At 40.6% G+C, this 24287-nt stretch overlaps 1 protein-coding gene across 1 annotated transcript in view; it reads right to left on the bottom strand.

Moving 5' to 3' along the window:
• Nucleotides 1-21822, bottom strand: part of cfap74 (cilia and flagella associated protein 74) — a 45896-nt gene extending 24074 nt beyond the window's left edge. The window contains exons 1-21 of the mRNA XM_072367035.1: nucleotides 21729-21822; nucleotides 20930-21011; nucleotides 20511-20663; nucleotides 19663-19761; nucleotides 19456-19560; nucleotides 18846-19019; nucleotides 18628-18732; nucleotides 17862-17964; nucleotides 17202-17359; nucleotides 16831-17044; nucleotides 16575-16730; nucleotides 14241-14399; nucleotides 13958-14076; nucleotides 6908-6974; nucleotides 5965-6054; nucleotides 5378-5563; nucleotides 4933-5048; nucleotides 4486-4514; nucleotides 3801-3895; nucleotides 2520-2642; nucleotides 2305-2426 (exon numbers count right to left, since the gene is read on the bottom strand). Coding sequence (XP_072223136.1) covers nucleotides 2305-2426; nucleotides 2520-2642; nucleotides 3801-3895; nucleotides 4486-4514; nucleotides 4933-5048; nucleotides 5378-5563; nucleotides 5965-6054; nucleotides 6908-6974; nucleotides 13958-14076; nucleotides 14241-14399; nucleotides 16575-16730; nucleotides 16831-17044; nucleotides 17202-17359; nucleotides 17862-17964; nucleotides 18628-18732; nucleotides 18846-19019; nucleotides 19456-19560; nucleotides 19663-19761; nucleotides 20511-20663; nucleotides 20930-21011; nucleotides 21729-21822 — 2549 coding nt within the window. The remainder of the gene's footprint in view (nucleotides 1-2304; nucleotides 2427-2519; nucleotides 2643-3800; nucleotides 3896-4485; nucleotides 4515-4932; nucleotides 5049-5377; nucleotides 5564-5964; nucleotides 6055-6907; nucleotides 6975-13957; nucleotides 14077-14240; nucleotides 14400-16574; nucleotides 16731-16830; nucleotides 17045-17201; nucleotides 17360-17861; nucleotides 17965-18627; nucleotides 18733-18845; nucleotides 19020-19455; nucleotides 19561-19662; nucleotides 19762-20510; nucleotides 20664-20929; nucleotides 21012-21728) is intronic.
• Between the last annotated feature and the right edge of the window lie 2465 nt (nucleotides 21823-24287).

Genomic DNA, 24287 nt, shown 5'->3' with positions numbered 1-24287 from the left:
TGCAAAAAGATAAAAAATATCAACCCTTTGTCAATAATGACAATGATGACCAGAAAAATGACCGAACCCAGTGGCAACTTTTGTTGGGTCACGTTGCAGAGAAGTTGCTCGTGCAGAGTGTACATACAGAGCAGAATTACAGAGTGCCTGACTCCAGATTTACACCAAATCCACACGAGATGCCAAGGCCTAAATGGCAAGCACTCGTGGCAACTATCACCACAATGCAGCACCGTCCCAATGACATGACATACATTTAAAATAAAAATCTGCTCAAACAAGAGATTATCCGTCAGGATTTGTGGATCTATTTTTTTCAAAAATAAAATCAAAGTAGATCCGAGTAGAAAATCAACATCACACTCATCGCATTCTTCAGTCCAAACAAAACAGGGCTCAGGCTGCATTAGAATAAGTTATAGCTGGCACATTAGAAACGCAGTAAGCAGAGAGAAACCAAAGGACAGAAGGCTTTGTGACAGAAAAAAGTCGGTTGCTTGTGTCTTTGTGGCTTGAGTTTGGGCAGAGATGCTCAACCACCCCTCCCCAGCAGGTGCCTGGAAAGGAGGGCTTAAAAGTCCAGGCTGAGTGTTTGAAACATGAAAAATAAAATCTCTGCCAAGAGTGTTCAGAATATTCCAATCTCTGGCTCACAAGCAAAAAAAGTCAAAAACTGCACATCTTAAAACCTCTTCAAAATACTTTCAATTAGTAGGAGTGATAACCAAATCACTGGCACGAAGGCAGGACAGACGCATTCAATCACGCTTTTGTGTTGCTCTTTTAAAACGTCTGTCACACACTGAAGGGGACTTGTGGGATATCCATCTAGTCAAAGAAAAAAAGTGACAAATTGCGTGATGAAAGGAGCCGCTCTCTTATTGTTTTTGCCCGAAAGCCTGCCAAGCTATTTTGTGCTCACATTATTGTCTTGGAGGCAGGGTGACATATTGCGTGCTTTGCTGGTCCAAGCATTAGCACTCCCTTCCTTTAACAGCTGCAGTTCACACTGACACTGTCATCGTCATGTTGTCACATGTGCTGGTGTGCCAGCGCACCAGATGGCAGCTGTCACAAATCCCCCCCCCCTCCGCCCAATACATGCACTCCCTGTCTCACATGATATGACACAATGACTGGCTAGGTGATGACCACACTCCTGCAAATTATATTGCCCCTGGTGGATTCTTAACCTTTGGTATGCGTCATAATGTGATCAGATGATCAGAAAGGATTTGCTTTCCTTCTGTGCTGCTGTACATTATAGATCAAAGAGGCCCGTGGGGATGGGAGATTACCGCTTGTTCCCTTACATCATCCTTTGTTTATGAACATTTATCAGCTGCATCTCTATTTTTAGTGCATCCACACATTTGTTGAATGTCTTAACGCGCTCCTTGGCTCTAAGAATAGTTGGAGAGTTTAATGTTGGGCTGAAAAGCAGTGCCTGTCAGTTTTAAGGGATTTCCGTGAGCCGTTTTTCTGTGAAACTGCCTGTTTTGGCAGCGGCTGAGTCTGTGAAGGAGTTTTAGTATTGCTTTCAGCAGATAAACCAGCATGCTACATCAGCAGTCCATGCCACTTTCCAAAGTCTATTTTAAGGATGTTTCTAAGCATGACAACAAATGATATTGAAATATGAGCTGTAGCATTCATTTATGCAGTCATCTTGTTGGATAACTCATGAATTATACAACTTTAAGACATGGTTAATTTCTTTTTGTTTAAGGTCCTTAAGATCATGTGATGCCTTGTTTGTCTGATTTTCGTACATTTTACCAATCAAATGGATCTTAATGTGTGAGTTGCTGTTGAATCGAGTGGATTTGCCAAAACGATATTTTTTTTTTCTTGTAAACTTCTGAAAAGTGCTGACACTGTGTGTGTGCATCTTTTAGAAAAACTTTGGACACGCTTCTCAGCCAGCTGTACGTTGGACAGTTTCTACAATGACATTTTCAGGTTTTTAAGATTCATCTTTTTTATGGGAACTGTTTTAATTACACAGTATATGCTGCACAGGCTTTTCGTATAGTTTTATATGTTCTACCATTTGCCAAACTGTATTTGCTAAAGCAGTTACGGCCCTCCGTACTGTCATCTTTGTCTCATCAAGTGAGTTACATTTATTTATGCTCTTTAAAAGAACTTTAAAAAAAATCAGCTCACAATGTATACAGTGAAGCAATACATACTTCAGTGTTTGAAGAGCCTAAAATCGACATCTTTTAAAGGATTTTATTCATGTGCGAAATGCACAGAAAACTGCAGTGCAGCGTTTGTTCATAAGGCTTTGGGACCCACCTGCTTTGGACCACGATACTGTCTTGATAAAGGCGGTCAAACATGCAGATCTTCAGATCGATGCTGGGCTGAACTACATACACAGGGATGCTGACTGCCACACCTCTCACCTGGATGGATATCTGTTTGAACCAGTTCACAGTCACAGAGATTAAACTATAACCCCATTCTGGCCTTGTACCAATGGCATGAACAGCATTAAAAACATATCTTACCGGCTTGCTGTTTATATCAGAGAATTTGATGTAGAACTCCAGTTTGGTCTCCCCTGGAATGGTTGGACTGAATACAACCTCTAGTTTCACACTTTCATAGGGTCCAATCTCTCCTCCTCTCACCTAAACAAAAATACATCAAACAGGAAACACTTTGTTTCTAAGTACATCGGTTCCTCTAAGAGACAACATTATTTACAGCGGTGCAAAACACAGTTTTCATCGAGCTGCAGTTCGGTGAATGCATGACACGGTTTAGCTGCACAATCTTGCTCGATGACACAAAAAAGAAAGCTAAAATCCCCGTGGTGCAGGTGTGCAAGGTAACTGCATGCCATCAAACCCCAAAGAAATGCTGTGTGCTCCTCCAGGACCATCAATGTGTTGAGAGCGATCATAAAAACGAAAGAGAGGAGTAAGCCACCGATGCGGCAAGTGACTCAATATTGCGGGACCGTTTTTGTTTGATGGATAATCTACCATTTAGGACGCCAGCCGCCAACCTCTCACTGCGCACGTATCCTTCAAAATTACAACAATCGAGCCGGAGGCATTCAGACACACGCAACACACACAGCCGCAACAAGCGCAGAGGGAAGGTGATGCACCATTAGTCCCCCCACTAGGGAGATGTAATGAACCCTGAACAACTCCACAGCTTCACATAGGCCACAAGGCACAAACAGCATCATTACAAAAAAACAAGAGGCAGACAGTAGTCATGGAACACAATCTTTGCACCCAGAATTTGTTGTAGTCTAGTGGACGGATCCCTTGAAGCACTTGAGATAAAAGAACTCTAAGAATGCATTACATTTTGAAATTTTTGTCACAAGACTTTTTTAAAGGAGAGCTAATCCTCCAAAGCCTTTGATTGAGCATCACCCTTCAGTAAAAACAATCTACAGTACTATACACAATACTAGTCTCCACTGGTCTCTCTTCCTGTAAGACTACTCACAAGACAAACTTATCTTATTTTACCAAGAATGGACATATTGATGAATATACAGTCAAGTGCTTCATTCTAGGAAAACTTTGATTGATCCAAAGCAGCTGAACACACCAGCTACAATTATTACAAATTTACATATTCATGTACAGCTTTACACAGTCCATGTCATGTGGACATTATAATCTCCTTAAGAGCCCCTAAAAAGACAGCCAATATGTTAAATCGGAGATAGGTAACAGCAACTAGTCAGTATGTAGTGTAGGCTACAATGTGTTGGTCTTATAATAGGAAATCACTAAGAGTTCTAAGTGGCATCTAATACTTACATGTCCAAGTCTAATGTCACTGGAGTCTGAGGGGATCTTGTCTATCTGGTTTTCCACATCTGGGGACAAACGAGCCTCAGGAACAGCTTCTGGATCTAACACAAAACACACATTGACAGAGACTCACACAGCACAAAATGTAATCATCCATCATTACAAAGCTTTGTGGTAGTTTATTAAGCTCTATATAGGAGCGGCCTGCTTAGCAGAATTCATCACAGCGAGACGCCACCTCTAGTCGGTTGATGAAATTGTATAAAATGTATCTTAGTATGAATGCTAAGATGTTGAGAATATTGTGTAAACATGAGTAACAAATGAGCAGACAGACCATTAAATCAGGCCTACAAAGCACCACTGTCTCCTATTGAGAAAAATCTGACCATCAGATCTGCGGCATGCAAAATATGACGTAAAAAATATGAAAAGCAACATAAGCTGCCTAAACATTTGTTCAATATCTGAGGGCCTTGTCCTACAACAGTGAATGAAACATAGACATAGCCGCACAAAATTTCAAAAGCCAGCAGAGCAGAGGCAGAACAGCTTATCAAAGCATCAGTGGTGGAAAGTGCTGAGCGCAGCGATGAGGACTTCAGATGCGAGAGAAGGTGAACCCTCCACTTTCTGTGTGTGCTCTTTTATTTTTTTTGTTCTTAGAAGGACCAAATGTCCTCACACGAACAGAAAGATGAGGAGATATTGGAACTGTGTCTTCAAAACTGTATTCAAATACAGCTAATCTGCGACATGATGATGTATTCAGGGACGGCAGTGCTTTGAGCTACTTGCTACTGTGCTGCTGGAGTTTACCTGTTAACCACCTTATTTAGTGGCTGAGGCCTGTTACTGGCCTTAAGTTAAGGCTAACTGGTATAGTTGTGCAGGTCATAAACACAACTCTGAAACGTGATTATTTTTAGCCTGATAATGACATCAGATGAAAGTTCAATGGATCACTTCACATGAATTTGAATCATTTAACATTTACTAATTTTCATGTTGGCCTAGTTAACAGCTTTGAGAAGCGCTCCTTAACACTGGTTTCAGATAGAGTCCCTACAGAACTTCAGTTCTGGCTAAAAACTGTTGTTTAATGCATGCACAGTGTACAACAGTGTTACCAGTAGGCTCTTGCTGTGATGCCTCATGGAGCTCCTGACTCTGTTGCTTTGGTTGAACATCTCGGGCATCTGTGGAAGCAGAGCTCCTCTGGTTGTTAGACGTTGTGTTTTCACTGCATGTCTCCTATTGGCCAAAACCACACACTCATTCATTTGATTTGATACATCATAGTTTAGAAGGGCATCTTTAAACTCATTTCAAATACAACAAAGCAGAAGCATTTGAATTGTCTTACAGTATAAATAATAATTACAACCTTTGACTACATTTTATCATTTTTACCTGCTAGTCTTATCAGTTACTGCACAGCAATAATTGTATAATCTATAATGCGAAAACAAATAATGAATGTAACTATTTATGTTATAAAACTGTAATCTTTATTGCTCTAAATTTCTTCCCAAAGGGCATGAAAAATGGAGCAACTGTTGAGGTTCGGATTGATGTCTGACCCGGCATGTGCTGGCAGAGACCTGGGATGGCGTCTGGACATGGCTAGTTTCTGGACTCGGACAGGTTGAGGTGTCCAGGCTGAAGAAGGTGGCCAGTGCTCCCTTGTTGGTCAAGGTGATGGTCCGTGAAATAGTCTGGCCCACAACGTGCGAACCGAAGTCAATGAACTGGCTGTCAACCTCTGCCTAGAGAAAGAATATATTCACATGCCCTAATTAGCAAGCACTAGCGAGCTTCCAGTTCACGTACATAGTTTTGCATACATTTACACATAACGTGATTAAATGATAAACTGAAACACTGAGCATAATTGGACTATTATATCGACTTAGTGGGATGGAAAAGATGCAGTAAGATTTAAGTGTTTAATTTGATAATAATTGCGTCTTTACATTATCAGTGGCCTAAAACTAGACAGATTCTTTGGTGACATGGATGGTATTTGACAATAACATGTATAATGCACTTAAATGTAAGAAAAAGACAAAGGGAAACCATATGAGAAAGAAGAAAGCAGACAAATTAAACTTGTATTCAAGAGTAATGCTAACTAGTTTTTCTGTAGGTCGCCTCGCACTCTACTCACGCCGCATTTCTTTATGGTGCATCTGACAGGGACAGAGAAAGGACCCACTGTTGATGCAAATTGGATTTCTCCTTCCAAGTCCTCGTTGATCTGCAGGGATGAGGCAACAGCACTATTTGTTGCCAGGAATCCAAAATTTAGGTTTTACATTATTATTGGGGCACCAAACAGGATGCGTGGGGTTTTTCACCGTGGAACAACTTCTCTTCAAGCACTATCTCAGCATTTTGGGAAATACATTTACACTCACACACTTGTTCTGGCCAAGAGTTAGATGAGAGGATTTCAACAAACCTTGTCTTTCGCTGTTAAGTATTAGGCTAGAGAGACTAACAGGTTAGCTTTTCCCGATAGAAAGACTGAAAACAGCGAAGGAGTTAGCTTGGCCTGTTCTAACAACGTGCTTCACAAACAGCAAACTTAAAGAGGTTCACTGATCTATTGGTAAACCAATTTTATTGGCTGATATAAATATGCCACAATAAATATGGAGCAAACTAAATTTCTAAATTACCCAAAACCTCCTTTTTGCCTCCTTAAATCTTTGTTTTTTTGTGAATGAATTAATTTGTTTTATGAAAGTGGATTTCAACTGATATCAGCATTGGATTCAAGAGGTTATTATTGGTTAGACTAATGTTTCCAAATCCTGGTCCAATCCTGCTCCAGCACACCTAATTCAAATTAATGGGTTGTCCTCAGCCTTCTGCAGAGCTTATAGACCTGACCCATTCAGCAGGGAAACATGGAAAACATGCATGTGCCTTGAGGACCAGGATTGGGAAACTCTGAGTTAGACACTGAACATTTTCAGCTGATATCAGACAGCAGTGTTAAACCCGTTTAGACCTAATGCACATGAGACCACACCTCTGACCACGTTTAACGGGGAACTTGGGTCTTAATAGGTAAACTGTGGATGCAGAGTGGTGAGAGTACTAACCATAGGCTGGAAAATGGCCTGCAGGTCACAGGACATCCCAGTGGATAAGGAACCAGGAGGTTGAAAGCTGAAACAGAAGTCACAATAAGACATGATGTGATGGATTACAATGTAAGTGGCTTTTAAATGCTTAAGACACCGTATGATATGAATAAAGAAGAAGTATGGAGCACTCTCCGATTAGCAACACAATATAAAGACTCTGCAGGGTAAAATATGACAGTAATAACATAATGCAGTAAATGAAGAAGGCTTGAAACATACTTGGTGTCTAAGCAACAATAGCATACAGTTTATCCAAGAAAATAATCAGCATCTTCAGACAAAATACTGAGGAAAGAAGACAGAGCTGAGGTTAAAAGTCAACTTGATGCTGAGTTTGCGTGTTTTAGACTACAAAGTAAAGATAAAAGGCACTTCTACATGTGGAAGCACTGCCATGTGGAACAGAATGGCAGGTTAATACATCCTACTCTATCACAATATAAACCTTACACAAATGCAAACGTTTTTGTTTTTTTTCACCAGATGAGCAAAGAAACATCAGGGCAGTGAGCTATTTCAGGGCAACATGTGTAACTCAGGATACGTTTATTCCAAACTTAACGTTGCCTCGAGGAGCTTGATAACTCGCCAACGATCCATATAAATATAGCAGGAAGGCAGCCAGAGAAGCAGAGAGGATTCTCAGAATTCAACAAAAAAAAAACGTTACAGAGATGTGACCATGAGCATTTATTAGGAGACAGCAGCAGAGGACGTCTACTACTTTGTTGTTAGCAGTGGTACAAAGAGAAACTTTGAACCAAAGAACAACGATGCATACAAAGGACTTCAAACTTTGTGACATATCAGCATTACTATTGTAGTTTTACGTTTGTTAATATACAATATGTTAGACAGATGGACACAAAAATAGATGCAATATAAGCTGCGTATACGGTTTTATAGCAACCCACCTGATAGCATTTATTGCCTTTTCAAGTTGTCTGCGAGTCCTTTTGTTAATATTTGTGCTCCTCAGATTTTCCCCAAACACGTTAAAATGAAGACATTTCACACCCGTTTTCTGCTATGCCTAAACTTTGAAACGTCAAAGAGAGACGTGAGCTTAAATGCTGGATGGCTGGAGGAAATTATTACGAAATGCCAAAGCTGCATAACCACTCAGACTTGAAAATTCCTTTGATAAACAATGAAATCTGAATATGAAATATTTCCCTCCAAACACATTTCCATCCCAGCAGGTCTGCTTTAAGCCACTTATTTGAAGTTGTTGGTCCAGCTGCAAGGTGAAGAAGCCTGGGCAGGCTACCCGAAGCTCACCGCTGTGATCTGGAAGTGCATGAAAGAATTCCACCTGGCTGGAAAAAAAAAAATCTGCTGGTAATTCGAAAAAGTCACATTGCACCATCATCAGATTTTTTTTTGTTTTTTTTTTGTTTTCCCTTTTGGAAAAATTCTTTATCAGTACTACTGCTCTTTCCCGGCTTCAAGACAGGTGGCATAACAGACGTGTAAAGGAAAATAGAGCAGTTCACTTGGGATTAAATGCTGAGTGAGGCAAGAGTTTGAAAAAGCCTGCTACAGCCCTATATAAACTGCTGCAAATGAGGCCATTCTCTACAGAGCGTCCGCTGCAGAGGACTGAAATCATGGTAACAGTATCACTGACTGTAGTGTGTGTTCAATTAAACAATCCATATGCTCCCCATTGGCTCCTCCTACAGTAAACCAATAAGCACCCTCTGTTCGTAATTCAGTTCAGAGCTTACACACCCTTACACTTGTACTCTTGCCACTGTACGTTTTCCACGTTGAAAGAAAATTGTCACTCTCCCAAATATTTGTTAGTAGCCACAATGGAAGAACATTTTTTCTTTGTCTTAGTGCAGATTCTGGTATTCAGTGTGAATGTAGCCTTACCACCAAGTTCACACAGCTTTTCATTAACACTAGTAAAGCACATACAGAATGTTAAACTATACAGTGAGTTCCATATGACGATTAATTAGGTGATTAGTCTGTAAACTATGTTAGAAGTGTACTGTTCACTGACCGGTACCTGTTTATGGCAACAACAACATGATAGCCAAGACTTCACTGAACCACTTAGTGCCTTAAAAACGAGTAATACCTGATCAGATATCACACACCCCCTTTAGACTTTTTTCATACTTAGAAAAATAGGAACACAATCATTGTCCGAAACTGGAATAAGGTGGTTTGGCTACTGGACTCTAACTTCTGCGCAGCCCAGTGCCATATCTGCGAGCCTGGACATATCTCCTATACACTGGAAGCATAGTGATGCTAGAGAATGCCGAGAAATGTCTCTAAACTTTAACCAGGAGTCACAGTAAGGTTAACATTTATTACTTTTCGCTGAAAATTATAGGATGAATTGGCATGAATCCCGTGGAGACTTTGATTCTCTTGTGGCGCCTCTTTGAGTGGAATCCTCGGGCAAAGATTCTGCGCTGCTCGGTGACCTTCAAAAACCTACAAATCTACAAGGCAACAGTACAATTTTGCTCAAATTTATATAAAACGTACTGGCCTCACCCAAACATACCCAGCTCACACTGACTCCCAGGGACAATTTAGAGCAACCTAATATGCATGTTTTTGGACGGTTGGAGGAAGTCAAACTCCACACAGAAAGGCCCCAGCTGGGAATTGGACCTGGAACACTCTTACTGTGAGGCAGCTAACCACCACACCAGCAGCCGTGCAGCTTCAGCATCAATATGATTCATTAATGTTTAGAGATGCATCATTAGTGATCCTGTGTGGTGTTAGCGAGTGTCGCTAATAGTTTCGATTAGCTGCTGCGGCATCAGCATTATAGCACTTGCATGTTAATTAGCAGCACATTATAAGACTTTAGGAAGCAAAGTTCCAACTTGTGGAGATCTCTGCAAGTATATTAAATGGCAATTAAAAACATCACAGTAGGACTTTGAGGTGTCTCTTAACTTTGTGTATTCTTTGAACAATTCTCTAAATCGAAAATATCACTAGAATGGACACAATTTTAAATCTCGATATGCAAGCACATTTTCACCACTTCCACAGCAGTCTTGGGGTGTTACCTCCTTTCCAAGAGCTCAGCCAGTCATTTACAAGACTACAACACTACATCGACACAATGGCGTCTCACCAGGTCTGGTAAGCCCAGGCTGTCGTAGCTTTTGTTTCAGTGGTGAAAAATTACAGCAGAGCCCACTCTGGCACGAATGCCAGAGTGGGGGGGGGGGGGGATGTGGGGGAAGAGGAAGCCATTTATAGAAATGAAGGGGGCGTACAGGGAACCGTGGGCTGGTGTGAAAAAGCCCAGTGTGTTCCCGGTTCATGTGTGTCTCTCTCTCGCCTGCTGTGCTAATGTTTTTTTTCTGGGTGAGCCATAAAGAGTTGTCACAACTGATCTCAATATTGAGGGTCTGAACGTGTCACTAAAGCCAGCGTTTCACACACAAGAGACAGTGAATAGGACAATGTGAGTTGTACAGCAGGTGAATTTGTTTGCCAGTATGTATAGACATATTTCCTGATGTCAAACTGTGAATTCTGGCACCGTTTGTAAATGATCTCGGTGCAGTTTGTGGTTGATACAGTATAAAATTTGCAGGAGCACTGTGAGAAAATAAGATTAAACTTGGAATTTTCGAAAAGAAATGCACTGTTCAATCTAAGATGCAAGGCAGTGGAGGATTGGGAAACACAGTGCTGGGTCATCCGGCAAGGGAACTGGATTTTTTTTTTTTTAGATCAAAAGGGACTACGTCTTGTGATGCTCCAAACTATGCATTCATAGCCGAGGCAGTGAGTTGGAGCAAACAGCGTCTTATACTAGCAGCTACTGGTGGACAACAGTTGTGATCACAGTTAATGATGGTGCTTCATACAGAGATGCTCCAATAACATTGGTTATACAATAACTGGGGAGCAGTTCTTCATTGAAAGAAGATCAAAGAATGTTACTGAAGGCTTATCTCTGCGGAAAAATGCTTTATTTTACTATTTAAGCAAGAGCTTCTGAAGTCATAAACAGTAATAGGATAATGTCAAACCAATGTCTTTTCTTTAGCATTTGTGACTATTACACACTATTGGACCTGATATTTGACATACTTGGTATGTAACACAGGCCTACATCTCCTTAAACTCAGATATTTGGGTCAATGGGTGCTCATAAATGACCAAAACCAGATGGCAGATCCAAATATGGCCGACCTTTAGTTCAGACTATTTAGGTAGAGCCACAGATATGATGTCAGGCAGTTGCAAAGTAAAAAACAAATAAAGCTGACTTTGATTTTTTATTATTTTTTTTTTACCATCAACATTTGTGTTTATACAGTGCTACCTCCATTATGAATGATTTTATCCACCGCAGGTGTCAAATGAATGACAGATCTAAGCCCACGTACCAAGAATGACAGCAACTGAAACAAGAAGTTACATCTAGCAACAGAGAAAACCTACTTGTCAAATTTAAAGGCACTGTCAAACTACACATAAAGATTCTTCACAGAAGAATGAATATTACAGGCAAAGGGAGTTTGGGTGTGAATATCAAGGAGGTTCCAAATGTCCAAAGACAATCACCTCAGCTATATTCTCATTTGGCTTGATGAAGTTTAGGCTCATCCATGACTTAAAGTCACTCAGACAATCGGGCAACGGTTGCTGCCAACACCTATTCTTTTATTTTTCCACATTTAAAAGACAAATAAATTTGTACAACATCTGCAAAACGGTGAAAGGAAACTTGATGTTTCTCAAATACTGAAGCGAGGAGCAGCAGATATAAAGAGAAGAGCATGGGACCTGAAACAGAAGGGACACCACAGGGGAGTAGAGAACTAAGGTGGACTGTGAAACTTCTGTCTGATAAGTTGGAGTGAAAGCAGTGCAGCATATTTTATTCCCACATAAGGGAGTAAATACCTACTCCTCAAATTAATGAAATGATGACTAAAAGGGTGTAAATGAGTAAATAATGACTAAAGTGACAAACAGGTGCAGCAGGAAGCCAATTCTGCTTATTCTGTTTTTAGCAAATTTGGAAGTAATTTATTGTGTTAAACTTGCATGTAGCAGGCACTGCTCTCTTCTTCGTGTATTTGATTAATTCCTTTTGAATTCTGTTTTTTAAGGAAGGCGTTTCATTACAAATAAAACGTATACAGTCATGAAAAGTCTGAGGGGTGATTGACTGTACTTTGGTCACATAGAAGGGAGATATGAAGGAGGAAGAGAGTATAAAGTGCAGCGCCACAGTATGTGTGTGTTCACCAGTTTGGTATGGAAGTGCGTGTTTGATCCATGTGAGTTAGGAACAGAGGACTAGAAGGTGATATGTTCAGACAAGTGGTCCCGCATCAAGGCTCAAGAACAGCACTAGTAGTTTCCAGCTGACCCTGCTGTAGCCTGCGAGACTCTTCACTCAGTGAGGCAGAAAGAGGAGAGAGGAGAAGAAACCGCATCAAGTCATAGGAGAGCTGATAGGAAAGCGATACACAGCGAGTGACCTGGAGAATAAAGCATCTCTGCTCGGCCTGTGGGCTGCTGGCAGGCACAGAGAGAGGAGAAAGAAGAGACATCGACTGACTCATTGAGCTGAGACTCATAAGGGGAGCTGTGCGCGTGGGGATCCAAGCTGGCATCCATATGTGGGAGGACAGGCTTTGCTTTCACGCACACGCCGTCATCTTTGAAAATGACAAACAGCGGTTGTTCTGAACTGTTGATATATGGGCAGATGTTTCCATTGAATGACTTCAACATATAGTGGGTCAGAAGGACCGCTAACATGTTATTTGTTGACACACCTCTGACTCGATTGTCGTCACAATATCAGAATTATATCTATGGAACCAAATTCCAATCACCGCAGAGTTGGCTGTTCAAAAGGAATTCATTACTCTTAACAGAAATCATATCGTAATGCCACTGAACAACAGTAGTTCATAATGTGTATTCTTTTTAATGTCCCTTTCATCTTATAAGAGGAAATTTTCTGTTTTCCTCAGATTGGCTTCAGTTTTGGTTCTGAGCTTTGTGAAAAGCTGCAATGATCCATAAATGAAAAAGGAATGTTTTGTTTCCATTTACAACTAATTTCCCCAGTTGGTCGCGTCAAAGCAAGCGACTAATACAAAGCAAGTTTCTTTTTGATGTGAAGCCGCTGTCTTGGTTAGCATTAGCTTTGTTCTTCTGGCCAACTTAGACACCGTTTGTGTTTAGTGGCAGCGACACACACTGTTACATCCCAGTACATCCTCAATGACCTTGCAGTGGCAGTGCAAGAGTCAGTGGGTGGTGTATGGGCTTAACTGGCTCCAACTGGCTTTAGTGGCCACAAAGTATAACTGGTGCAGCTTGCAGAGAGATCAGCACGCTTGCTGTCGGTTGCTAAGCTCCTGCATTGCTTTTAGATTGTCATCTCAGATGTCATATAGTTTGTTTTTAATAATAAACCCCATGTTTTTCTAAACCCATGTCCTCAGTCCTCTTTTTATGTTGCTGCCCAAAGAGCCAGGTTGTATTAACACCTGTAGGGTAGTGATTAATATTTCCCACCCTTCATTGCATCATAATTGATCAAATAAGCATTGTACTGTGTAAAAACAGACTTGAAACGAACAATTTGACCATGAACCTATTAGGGAACTTATCTCTAATTGCAGGATTTTTTCAAAGACAGTTACTTTTAACCTTATGGTCCAGGGGACGGTTATGAGATGTCATGCTTCACCTCAGTTTAAACTCATCTATAAAGAATAAAGGCTGAATGAAGAAAATAGGACATTGCTTTTAATCACTTTTTAATGAAGTTTGACTTGAGTAAAATAAATTGAAACACAAGATCCACTTGCAAGAAATTGTTGGCGCTTTAAACCGCTTACTGCTGTATTCCTTGTAAAATAGTGTTTCGCAGCTATTATCTTTTTGGATATGCGGTCCACTGGCTTTAAACCAATCTTGAGAATAAGCCTCTGTATGCTGGTAATATGTCAACTGGCCCTTCTGAGAAAATCTTACCTGATAGCGATACAGTCCTTCAGCTGAGCAGAGACCCTGAGAAGCTTGCAGTGGTTGACAGAGTAGCTGATGTTCGTCAGGACGATTTTCTTCTTATACACTTTCCCCACTTCGAAGTCCTGAAACAGACAATTTATCAAAATACTCAAATCCATCCTGTCGCTGTTGAAATCAATCAGCAAGACTTGAGAATTACAAATAAACTCACAGGGATTAATTTCTGTTTTACTATCACAATACGTATTTCAAGTGATGTTTTCACAAACAAAATACAAGTGGGTACCTTGAAGAGGATGACCTCTGGTTTACTGACAAACGGACGCCCTTTCAGCTCTTTTCCACAGAGGTTTTTAGAAGTCGTGTTGAGCTTTCCACCAGCCATAGAAGGCTCATCCTTCTTTTCTTCTTTTAGCACCGGTGCAGTTTTTTCAGCGATGTGCTTCTGGAACCACAAATGGACACGACTGTTTGTACAGAACAGAGGGTGAATCATAGCAGAAGCAGGAAACGTGATCTAATACTACGCAAGGTTACTGTAAAACAGACTCGAACTTTCTGTGACGATCAAAGCTTTCAAAGGTTGATTTTCATTACATGTCAGTAGCTTGTTTAGTCTTTGCATCGCAGTAAATCATGTCACTTATTTTTGGATTAGTCTGCTGCGTATAGAAAAGAAGAAAGTGAAAATAAATTAGACTTTTTTTTAAAAAGGGTAAAGGAAAAATGTTATCGATTATCGGCCATATTCGCTTTCTTGTGATCAATAGAAACATCTTATTGATGTCGATGTCACAAGTAACAAACTGGAGAGAAAAAAAAAAACATGTCAGAGGATTTTCAAGATGGGATTTTTCAAAAGTCGAATTTCTAAACTTGGGCAAATTAATCTAATAAACGTAAGAAGTAAAATATATCGTACACTAGTTTTCTAGTGTTTGCATTTGAATATCAGTGTTGGTATTTTTTAACCAATGCACCTAAAGAAATGCAATCATACTTTCAAATGTCTCACATGCAAACAGAGTCGTTCAGGGGCCTGCTTTACTCTGGATTTTGTGATTATGTAATTCTGCACTAAATAACATTTTGGCACAAAGTGAGGCGCATACGTTCAATAATCACTCTCCTGCTCATGAATCATCTCATTAGCTCGTCTACTGTACTTGGCAGTAGCCTCCGATGAGGGCATCAGTGTGATCTGTATGTAAGGAAGAGAGCTAATTTCCACTCGACTCGTCACTGGCTTAGATCTCTGAGCTGTAACAATGCGCTCACTCTGGGGCCTCAAAGGCACCGGCTCAATGAGAAGTGATGCCTGTCGGCCCGCATTTCAGCTGTGTGGGGCTGCTGGATTAGACAGGGAGCAAACTCACCTCCATGGTAGTGACTTAATGTAGAAATACTCTTACCTTTATCCAACTGGCCTGTACGCGGAGATCAGATATGAAGTTTATACATATCTTCATACAAGCACCTCTTTGTTCAGATGTGTCTAAACTTTTCACTGGTACAGCAGATTCACTTAATAATTACTCTTTTGCATATTTTTTGGGCCTTGTATTGTCTGATGGAGGCTGCAGTCACAGATTACATTTTAACAGATGTTTAACTCAGATAAATGGGTCTGACTTTACTTGGTAAAGGTGCTGGAGTAGGCGGTGAAGGCGTCCATTGTCTTTTCCCACTTTACAACCTTGCCCAACTTAATTTTTGCCATTAGTAAATATATTTGCTGTGCCCCATGTGAGAAAACAGTATCTAGTCTATAAAACTGGACTATATTTCATGATGAGAATGTTCCACTAACTTAGCGATGTGTTTTCATTGTCTATAGTGTTTCTTAGAAGGCATTTTGGAAGTCTACTGCCTAAGGGCACTGAACAGCTGTTTGATTGGTCACAAACTAATCAAATAAAAGATCAAATTAGCATGAACTGATTTATTTATGTGTGAAAAGCTTAGGACTTTTATTGGCTTTGATCTGTTTAAAAAACATATATCTGTTGTCCCTATTGCTGTCACTATCAGAGCATAATCTTTGTTCTGTGTCTTTTTGTTGTTTTATCCCACGTTAGGAGTTCCATCAGTTAAAGTTTTGAACACTTTGGCAAGTGTTTAATATGTGTGTTTGTCGGTCAACACAACAGCATCCAAACTGTGGCCCTTTGCATGCAAAAGGCAGCAACAACACCTGACATTCGTATCTGCAGTTTAGATCAATTTGAGAACAAACTCTGAAGAGTGTTACTGTCTCAGAACTGATAATGCATTAGTGTAATCATGACTACTGAGGGCTCATGGTTGAGAATGTTACCATGTTTACAGGCATCACAGCTGGTGTGATCCCATCACAAGATTGTCTCCAGCTGACTTGTGGACAGACTCGTGCTACTTGACCTGACACACGGTGTCCTTTTCACCTGCCAGAAAAAAAAAGCTCCACTGCGAGCATGAGGAGGTTCATGCCGCTCCCCTTCCTGATTCACCCACCTCAATGCATATGGCCAAGTTAGAGTCTCTGGTGGAATCCACAGAAAAATGATGTGTCTGCTGAATGTTATGTGATTTATGGGTGTTTAAATTTAGACGCTTATGGTTGAAAGTTGTTTTGGTGCACCTTGTAGTCCTGGTCCCACAGCCCAGAGAATTCAGGCTCAGCGAGGCTGTCAGAAGGACCCTGGTGGTCCTCTTCTTCCTGAACGATTTCCTCCAGCTCCTCAGCGTCAGAGGAAGCTGACGAGGAGCTGGTGATGTCGTTGACCTTTTCTAAATGCTGGAAAAATGCACAGGGACATAGATGCACACTCACTGGATTATAACTGCCAAAGTCCACATTTAACAAATTGTATATCAGATGTTAAGTAGCCCCTCACAATCGTGGCTGCCTCCTCGGTCACTGATGGGGGGATTGGATCCAGATAGTACGGGAGCCTCTCTCTTTCCCTCCTCAAAGATGGGAACTTGGGAGTGGTTGAGAGTTTCAGAGGCTGTGCCTGGTTACTTTTTCTGCTCTTTATCAGCTTATCCTCCTGAAGAATTTTTGCCAGAATCTCCAACCTCTTTGACTTCTGGCTCTCCTCAAATTCCCTGGGAGGTGTAAATCAACAACACTGCATTATACTGAAATGGGGTCATGTATTCCTCAGCACACAGCGAGAGAAAACACCCACACATTGCTGCATGGAGTGGGAGTAAAGGACATGCATGTAGGAGAGGAGAGGAGAGAGGAGAGGAGAGGACGTACTCTTGTTTTCGTTTTGTCTCCTCTAGCTCTTTCTGCTGGTACATATGTTTGATACTGTTGATGCCTTGGGCCTGCAGGGATTCTCTCAGTTGTCTTTGCTGCTGTTCTTTCTTCTGGGCGTTTGCTTTGGCTCTACTTTGTTGGGCCCGTAAGTTCTCCTTAAGTGACAAAGCTGAATTAATAAAGCTATATTTGACCACAAGCAGCTGTAGGCATTAAATTGATTCCCCAAGCTGGGATATATAGGTGTTTATATAGACACATTTTCTCCAAAATATGAAATGAACCATATGTCTTAACTTGATCAATAACAAGCAAACAAAAAAGAAAAACTGTGACGTAACATAATTAAAAGTCTTGCGAGATCATAGCAACAAGTATAAGAAAAATGGCGACGAAAAGACACACAATCCAGCAATGAATTCACAGAGCCTAAATGTGGCATCTGCCTCATGCCTGCTCTACATTTACAGCCAATTGAATTAGCTAATCCAGGTCCTTTCTCTAAATATGTCATGTTCTTATGCAAACATTATGAAACAATTCACAGACTAGATTGTAAGTAGGTCTAATCATTAAAAACAGAAGACAGCAAAGTAGAAAAAAAACAAATCAATAATCCGTTAAGATATGGATGGTATGGATGGATCTGTTGCTTACTTGGTTGGCTGCTATGTTAGATTTCAGTGTTTTGACAGCCTGTGTCCTTTTTTTCACCAACTCCCTGTTCTGCTGCTCTTTCTCAGCTGCTTGCTGGTGCATTCTGGAAGAAAAAAAAACGCAAAGAAGGCATTTAAAATGAATGAAAATGTTAAATACAGTATAAAGACGGCAGTGAGACTTTCGGGAGATGAGCAAAATGAACACCACAGGTACGGAGTAGAAAACACCAATCACCTAAACAATGTCAACACATCTTTGGCTTCATTACTGAAAGGTTAAATCGATCAGCTGAGCTTTTGAATACTGTAGTTTGTTTATATTCAAAACGAGAGCGAAAAGCAAATTTTTTTTAGACTTGAGTACCAACCATGAGGGGAGTTCAGGTTTTTTATTCAGACCCTTTTCTCCATTTGAAACTATGACAGATGGTAATACAAACTGTATATTCTAGCTTAAAATATTAAAGAAGAGAGTCACTTTTAACTTTATGACTTTTGGAAATCGGGTCAACTCTTACTTGTTTAGTTATTGATATTAATTTATTATATTTATGATATTTCTGCTCATTTCATTTGCTATACACCCTAACCCCAATGTTGGTGTATGAATCTAAGCCCGTTCAAGTTCAATGTCAGCCCTCCTCGTAACACTCTGCCACTTTATTATGAGTGAACAGGACGGGTCGTCTCTCCAACGGGTCCTCTGAAATAATTTATATCTTTGTTCTATTCTGGCACTGCTCATTGGTTTACCAGGTGATTACCTTTTAATGGTCTGCTTCAAGTACTTGGCAGCTATCCTGCGGCTTGCTTGAGTCTCCTCAATCTTCCTCTGACATTCAGTCTCCTCCTTCTTCAGCATGATTTGCCTGTTTGTTCATGAGAACATCAGAGATATTTAACACTCGCAAAAGAAAGTAAATAATTTAAATAAAACAATTTCCCAGGGAAAATACAACAACAAAAAAACTGTTTCCCCTACTCCCTGAGATGCCTCATCTTGTGCGGCAGGTTCTGGCTGACTTTCCTCTCCTGCTGCAACCTTGTCGCTGCCTTCTGGGCTTTAAGGACCTGGAAAAGCTGTTCTTCCTCCTGCACCTCCTGTCGGAGCGAGGAGGCCCTGCCAAGCTCCACTTCCACCTCACTCAGCTGCAGTCTGAGGAGCAAGGACACATGGATATGGACAGGACAAACCTAAGTGATGCTGACTGGTGTATATTACACTCGCACAGGGTCCCCTCAATAAGCCCAATGTCAATTTACACTGCACCATCAGTCTGAGGGGAAACTTTTACCTTTGCCGAATGCCTATTAAAAAGATCCGATGAAGCAGAATTACCCTTTGGAAAAAAAAAACAACAACTAAAGAGTAAAACGAGGCGAGAATGTTTACAGCTTTTATTACAGTGCAGCAGCAGGATGACCAATGTTGCTGAGCCTCCTGTATTCCCGTTGTGTTTACTTTGTGTTTACCCCCTCAGTGATGATGCAGCAGTTCAATTGAAGCGGGTGAGAGGGCAGCCTTTCTCACACATCACCAATGCCTGTCCAATCGAGACCCTCCTGACAAATCATCTTCCTCTTCAACTCACTCTTGCTGCCTCAGTTCAGTTCTGATGTGGCCCTCCAGCTCTTCCTCATTCTGCAGGTTTTGACACAGTTGCTTATGCTGGGCTCGCAATCGGAACAGCGCCACACTGCAAAAAAAAAAAAAAGCACACATGGGCTGGCCAATAACAGCCAATTTCTACATCTGAATATTAACTGCTGTCCACTCAGTTTGTTTATTTTGTGCTCACCTGTTGTCTGTTGCTCTCTGCTTCTCTATTTCTCTCTCCAACTTTTCCCTTTGCTCCAGCAGATTTTCCCGATTCTGATGACAGAGTTTCAACTTTTCTCTGGGACGAAAAAAACCAAAAATAAAATAAAACCAGCGTATTCAGGACTTATGTCAGGCAGACGAATTGGAGTGTCTGCAAAGGTATCAGGCCAACAGGTTTTATTTTTGGCTACTACTAATAAAGGATGGTAATTATCTTAGATGAGAACCAAGTGAAGATATTCAAAGGCGAGAAGTAGACACACGTGTGTCAAAAACTCTGAATTGCCTGTTCTTTTTGGATTTTATTAGAGTGCACTGTCATAAAAAAAAAAAAAAATTAAATGACTGCACATGGTCATACACAAGCTGCAGATTGGTTAAAAGCCAGGTGTGCTTTGGCTCCATTAGGCTGATGTTTAATCAGAGTGCACTAAAGCTCCACGCTGACCATTACAGCTTTGTGTTGAAGGATGATGACTGCCATTTTGGATGGGCACTGCATCACAGTTCATCAGGTGCTTAATGGCTCGGAGTGCAGACAAATAAAAAGAGGGAAGAAACTTAAGAAGTGGGAACGTTACAGGAAATGTTTTCCCTTCAGCTGAAATGATTTCCTGCAAATGGCTAAATTAATTGGTACAGAAATGATTGGCTCTGTGTAACAAAGTGGAGAGAGGGAAGAGTGGGAAAAAAAAAAAGAAAAGATCCTCGCATAAACTGAAAATTCTCTACGACAACTTTTGACAGAGAGACCAGGCCCATGAAATTCTATCTAGGTTAAGAAGCCACTTCAGCTCGAGAGGTCTGTTGCTGCCAGGTCCAGACCTGGCTTTCTGCACGTCGTGCTCCTTCTGTCGGTGAAAGCAGTCCAGCTGGTCCAGGTTTCGTCTCAGCTTGAATATCCGTGCTGTCTCTGCATAACTCCTCTTCGCCTTGGTGTCGGCCGCAAGCGCAAGGTCACCAACGCCATCATCGTCCCTTTGGGGCAGATGCAAAAGGACACGTGGAAAAGGATGCAGGTTTGATGCAAATCCTTACCGCTTTATGTGAACACGAAATGTATGCAAAAGTTATGCTCAGAGTGCCTCTTTGCATTCTGATATACGGTGTGAAAAATGTAATCAATATGTTTTGAGTTGTTTCTATGACAATTTCATTCTGAAAATATCACTTACCCAACAGACACATTAACAACAAAGTGAGAGAGAAATGACAAAGCACTAAACAAATCCAGAAATACCTACTCATACAATTCTTCTAACCACTCCAAATCAGAAGGCAGGGCTCGCCCTTCATCTTTAAGCGTCTCCTGGCCTGGATCACCATCTGAAATGTGGATATCCTTTTCTCTTAAAACCCAGATTAAACAGACAGCCACAACTAAGACTAAAACTAAGCAGCTAGAACACACAACTCTAAATATAAATAACAAAAAACAACAATAATAAAAAGCCAAGAAGAAGAACTGGTCAATGAGAAATAAAAACAAAAGTTTGAACTTTTGTAATAATTCAAGACTTCTTTAAACATTATAACTGGCTTCAGAGAAGAATTACAAAAATAAATTGCATTTGTGTATATATATATAAAAAAAGACCAACATTTTCTAAATATTTCCAAACTTTGAGTTCTTATTTTCTGTTTGAAGGCCAAATCCTATAATGTTGTACGTTAAAGTTTGAATGGTTTGATCGTGGGCTGTTATCTAAAACATTCATTTACAAGAAAAGACAGAGATGTTCTGCTCTCCCAATGTTGGAATCACAGAAAGTACAAGAAATCAAATCCGCATTAAACATTCTGTGCCAAAAGCAATCGCAGGAAAAGTTTAAGAACCCTCAAGTGATCTTTTACCTCAGGATGAACTGGAAAAAGAGAGAAAATCACTCATTACCTTTACCAAAAAACGACTGGTATATTTCCCTAACGTAGTTTCTCTCTTTAATAATGAAACATACTGAGGCGAGGGTAGTCTTAGGAAAAAATGTATATGTATGGTTACAATTCACGCAAAGCAAGTATCTCTGTAAGGAATAAACTCACCCTCTGTGTCCTCCCCCCTGCTGAGGTGGACATCCAGCACTCCCCATCTGCCTGAAGCCAGAGCAGATGGGTTTTCCTCCTCTTCGATGTCCATTTCACCTCTTGGACGAATAAAACAGACCCATGCTATCAATCAAACCCAACCCAAAGAAAACAGTCATAGCTTTCACTTATCCCTGAAAACAGACTAAAAGCAAGCACATCTTCACACGTCGTTCAGCATTGTTTCAGCCGTGGATTACCACCAGCAGGCTGCACTACTCAGGCTGTACTCCTGCTTTCGTTTACAAAGTTGAGTTAGTGGGTCATAGACTAAAATGACAGAGGCGTGTGTTTTACTTCACGTGTTAGCTTCCTTGGGAATTCTAATAATTTGAAGGAGAGAAAAAAAAACAGCTACCTGTATGAGCGACGCTTGTCTTCACCGCTCAAAACTTGTGTTTCCTGGGGGAAGTTTAATCCGCCATGTTTGTTGGTGTATCCAAGGCGACGGGACGCTGTGCGCGAGGGTTAACGGCTCCTCAACCGTCAGCCAACTGAAAATCCAATTGACATCAACCGTTCGTGGCAAAGCACTAACACTACCTGTAATGAACAGGGAATATTGTTCATATTATCCATAACAGGTGCCGTGAATGTTTAATATAAGAGGCCAAAGCTGTGAAAATAACAAGTTAAGTGGAGTTTCTGATGTGAGTGTCATGTGTCTCTCTGCTCATAGTCCTGATTGAAAAGCTTTCCTAATGCTGAATGGCAGACTACTGTGGCGCCACACAGAAAAAAAATATCTCCGCTGATTCAGAGTATGATGAATCTGTGTGTCATGCAAAAATGTTTTGTCATGCATGCAATCAATTCCATCTCATTCACACCAGACACATGCATTTTTAGCTGATGAGTTGTTTATCACATCAGCATAATTTACCCTTTTCTTCGAAGTAGCTTTTCAAAGAGCAGATTTTACTTGTTTGTTTGATTTGTCTTTCTTTTTTTTTTTGTATCGGCCCAGTTGATTCTAGAAACAGTTAGTGTGATTGAGACAGAGAATATATGAAGGTGGCGGGAAAAAAAGAAATATGAAATAGTAAAAACCAAAACAGGTGCCCTGCTGCATTCATACAATGACAGTAACACATGAAAGAAGTTACATTTAATAAGGAAAAACACAAACGTCTGCAGATGTAGACAAAATGTGGGATACAGGTCTTGTAACCTATTCTGACATTTGTCAGCTTTTCTGCGTGATGATCTTGTTTAACGTCATGAGGTCAAAACTTTCAAAACACATAATTCAGCAGCTTAGAAACACTGACAAAGGAGAAGCTGCATGACAAGGCTTAAAATGAAGCAGCAAGAATATATATTAGCTACAATGGTCTATAAAGCCGAGAGCTGCATTCTACTAATAAAGTCCCAGAATTGTGTGATTAGGCTACTATGTCTTCCTCCCTCCACACTTTCTCTGTAGAGAGACACAGATTTTGTTATGACATATATGTTCAAAGTTCACCCATGTTCTTCATGATGACACATTCACCGATAACGTCTTGCTCCTGACAAAGTACTGTATACCCACATAGCAGACGGGTCTGAGCCAGATTTGGCGTCAAGCCGACAGTCAGTTGGCTGACTTCTTGCACGGCAATTGGTATGTCAACCGGATATGGGCCAGGTCTGGCAATGATGGGACCGTTTATACGATGGCATACCACAGGTGGCCAGATTGTGGTTGTGCTTACGTTCCCCATATCTATGGCATGCATGTGCTTTCTTATTGTGAACCACAAATAATTAATTCTTACCTTTTTTCTACCTTCAATGGTATCTCACACGCCACCACCCTACTCATAATTCAGTTTAGTCTTTCAGAGTTTATAGCAAATTACATTCAAATCATGTTGCTCACCATTGACTTCAACAAGACTTCCAACAGTTGTTTGTTTTGGTTATGTTCAGTTAATAATTCAACAGAACTTTTTTTGTCATTCTTGGTTGGGTTGAAGCACCAACATTACTTAGTTAGGGTTAGGAAGCAATAACTGTTAGGACTGAAATATGTTTGTTTTACAGCAAAACCATCACCATTTTGCTGTCTGTCCTGGTGACATGTCAACACAACGTGACAATGCTTTGTCACAACCTAGCTGGGTTTCGACAATAACGTCACATGGTTGTGGTTAGACATCAAAATGACTTGCTTAGAGTTAAAATATCCTAATTGGAAGATTTCATACAAATTGCTCCCTCAGAGCGAGCAGGAATACAACGTGGCGTCTACAGAAACCAATGTGTGACGTCAGCTTCACATTCTTTATAGGCATTTTATTTGTTTCCATATAATGAAGTCCAGATATTGTTAGTCTATTCCATGTAAATCCCCTTAACTATCTCAATGTTTAGTTTTTTCTTCAGAGTGGGGATTACGATATTGAAATTTTTATGTTCTCTTAAATCTGTCCTCCGTAACTTGACAAACGTTACTGTGTGTGATGATGAGTTGCTGTGATGATGTGAAATGTGATGTGAAAATACCCTTTAATAATATTCATTTCTCACTAA

The sequence above is a fragment of the Leuresthes tenuis genome, unplaced genomic scaffold (assembly GCF_036924035.1).
Source record: "Leuresthes tenuis unplaced genomic scaffold, fLeuTen1.0.hap1 SCAF_16, whole genome shotgun sequence".
NCBI lineage: Eukaryota > Metazoa > Chordata > Actinopteri > Atheriniformes > Atherinopsidae > Leuresthes > Leuresthes tenuis.
The sequence above is the reverse complement of the archived record's forward strand: the minus strand, read 5'-3'. Positions and strand labels throughout refer to the sequence as shown.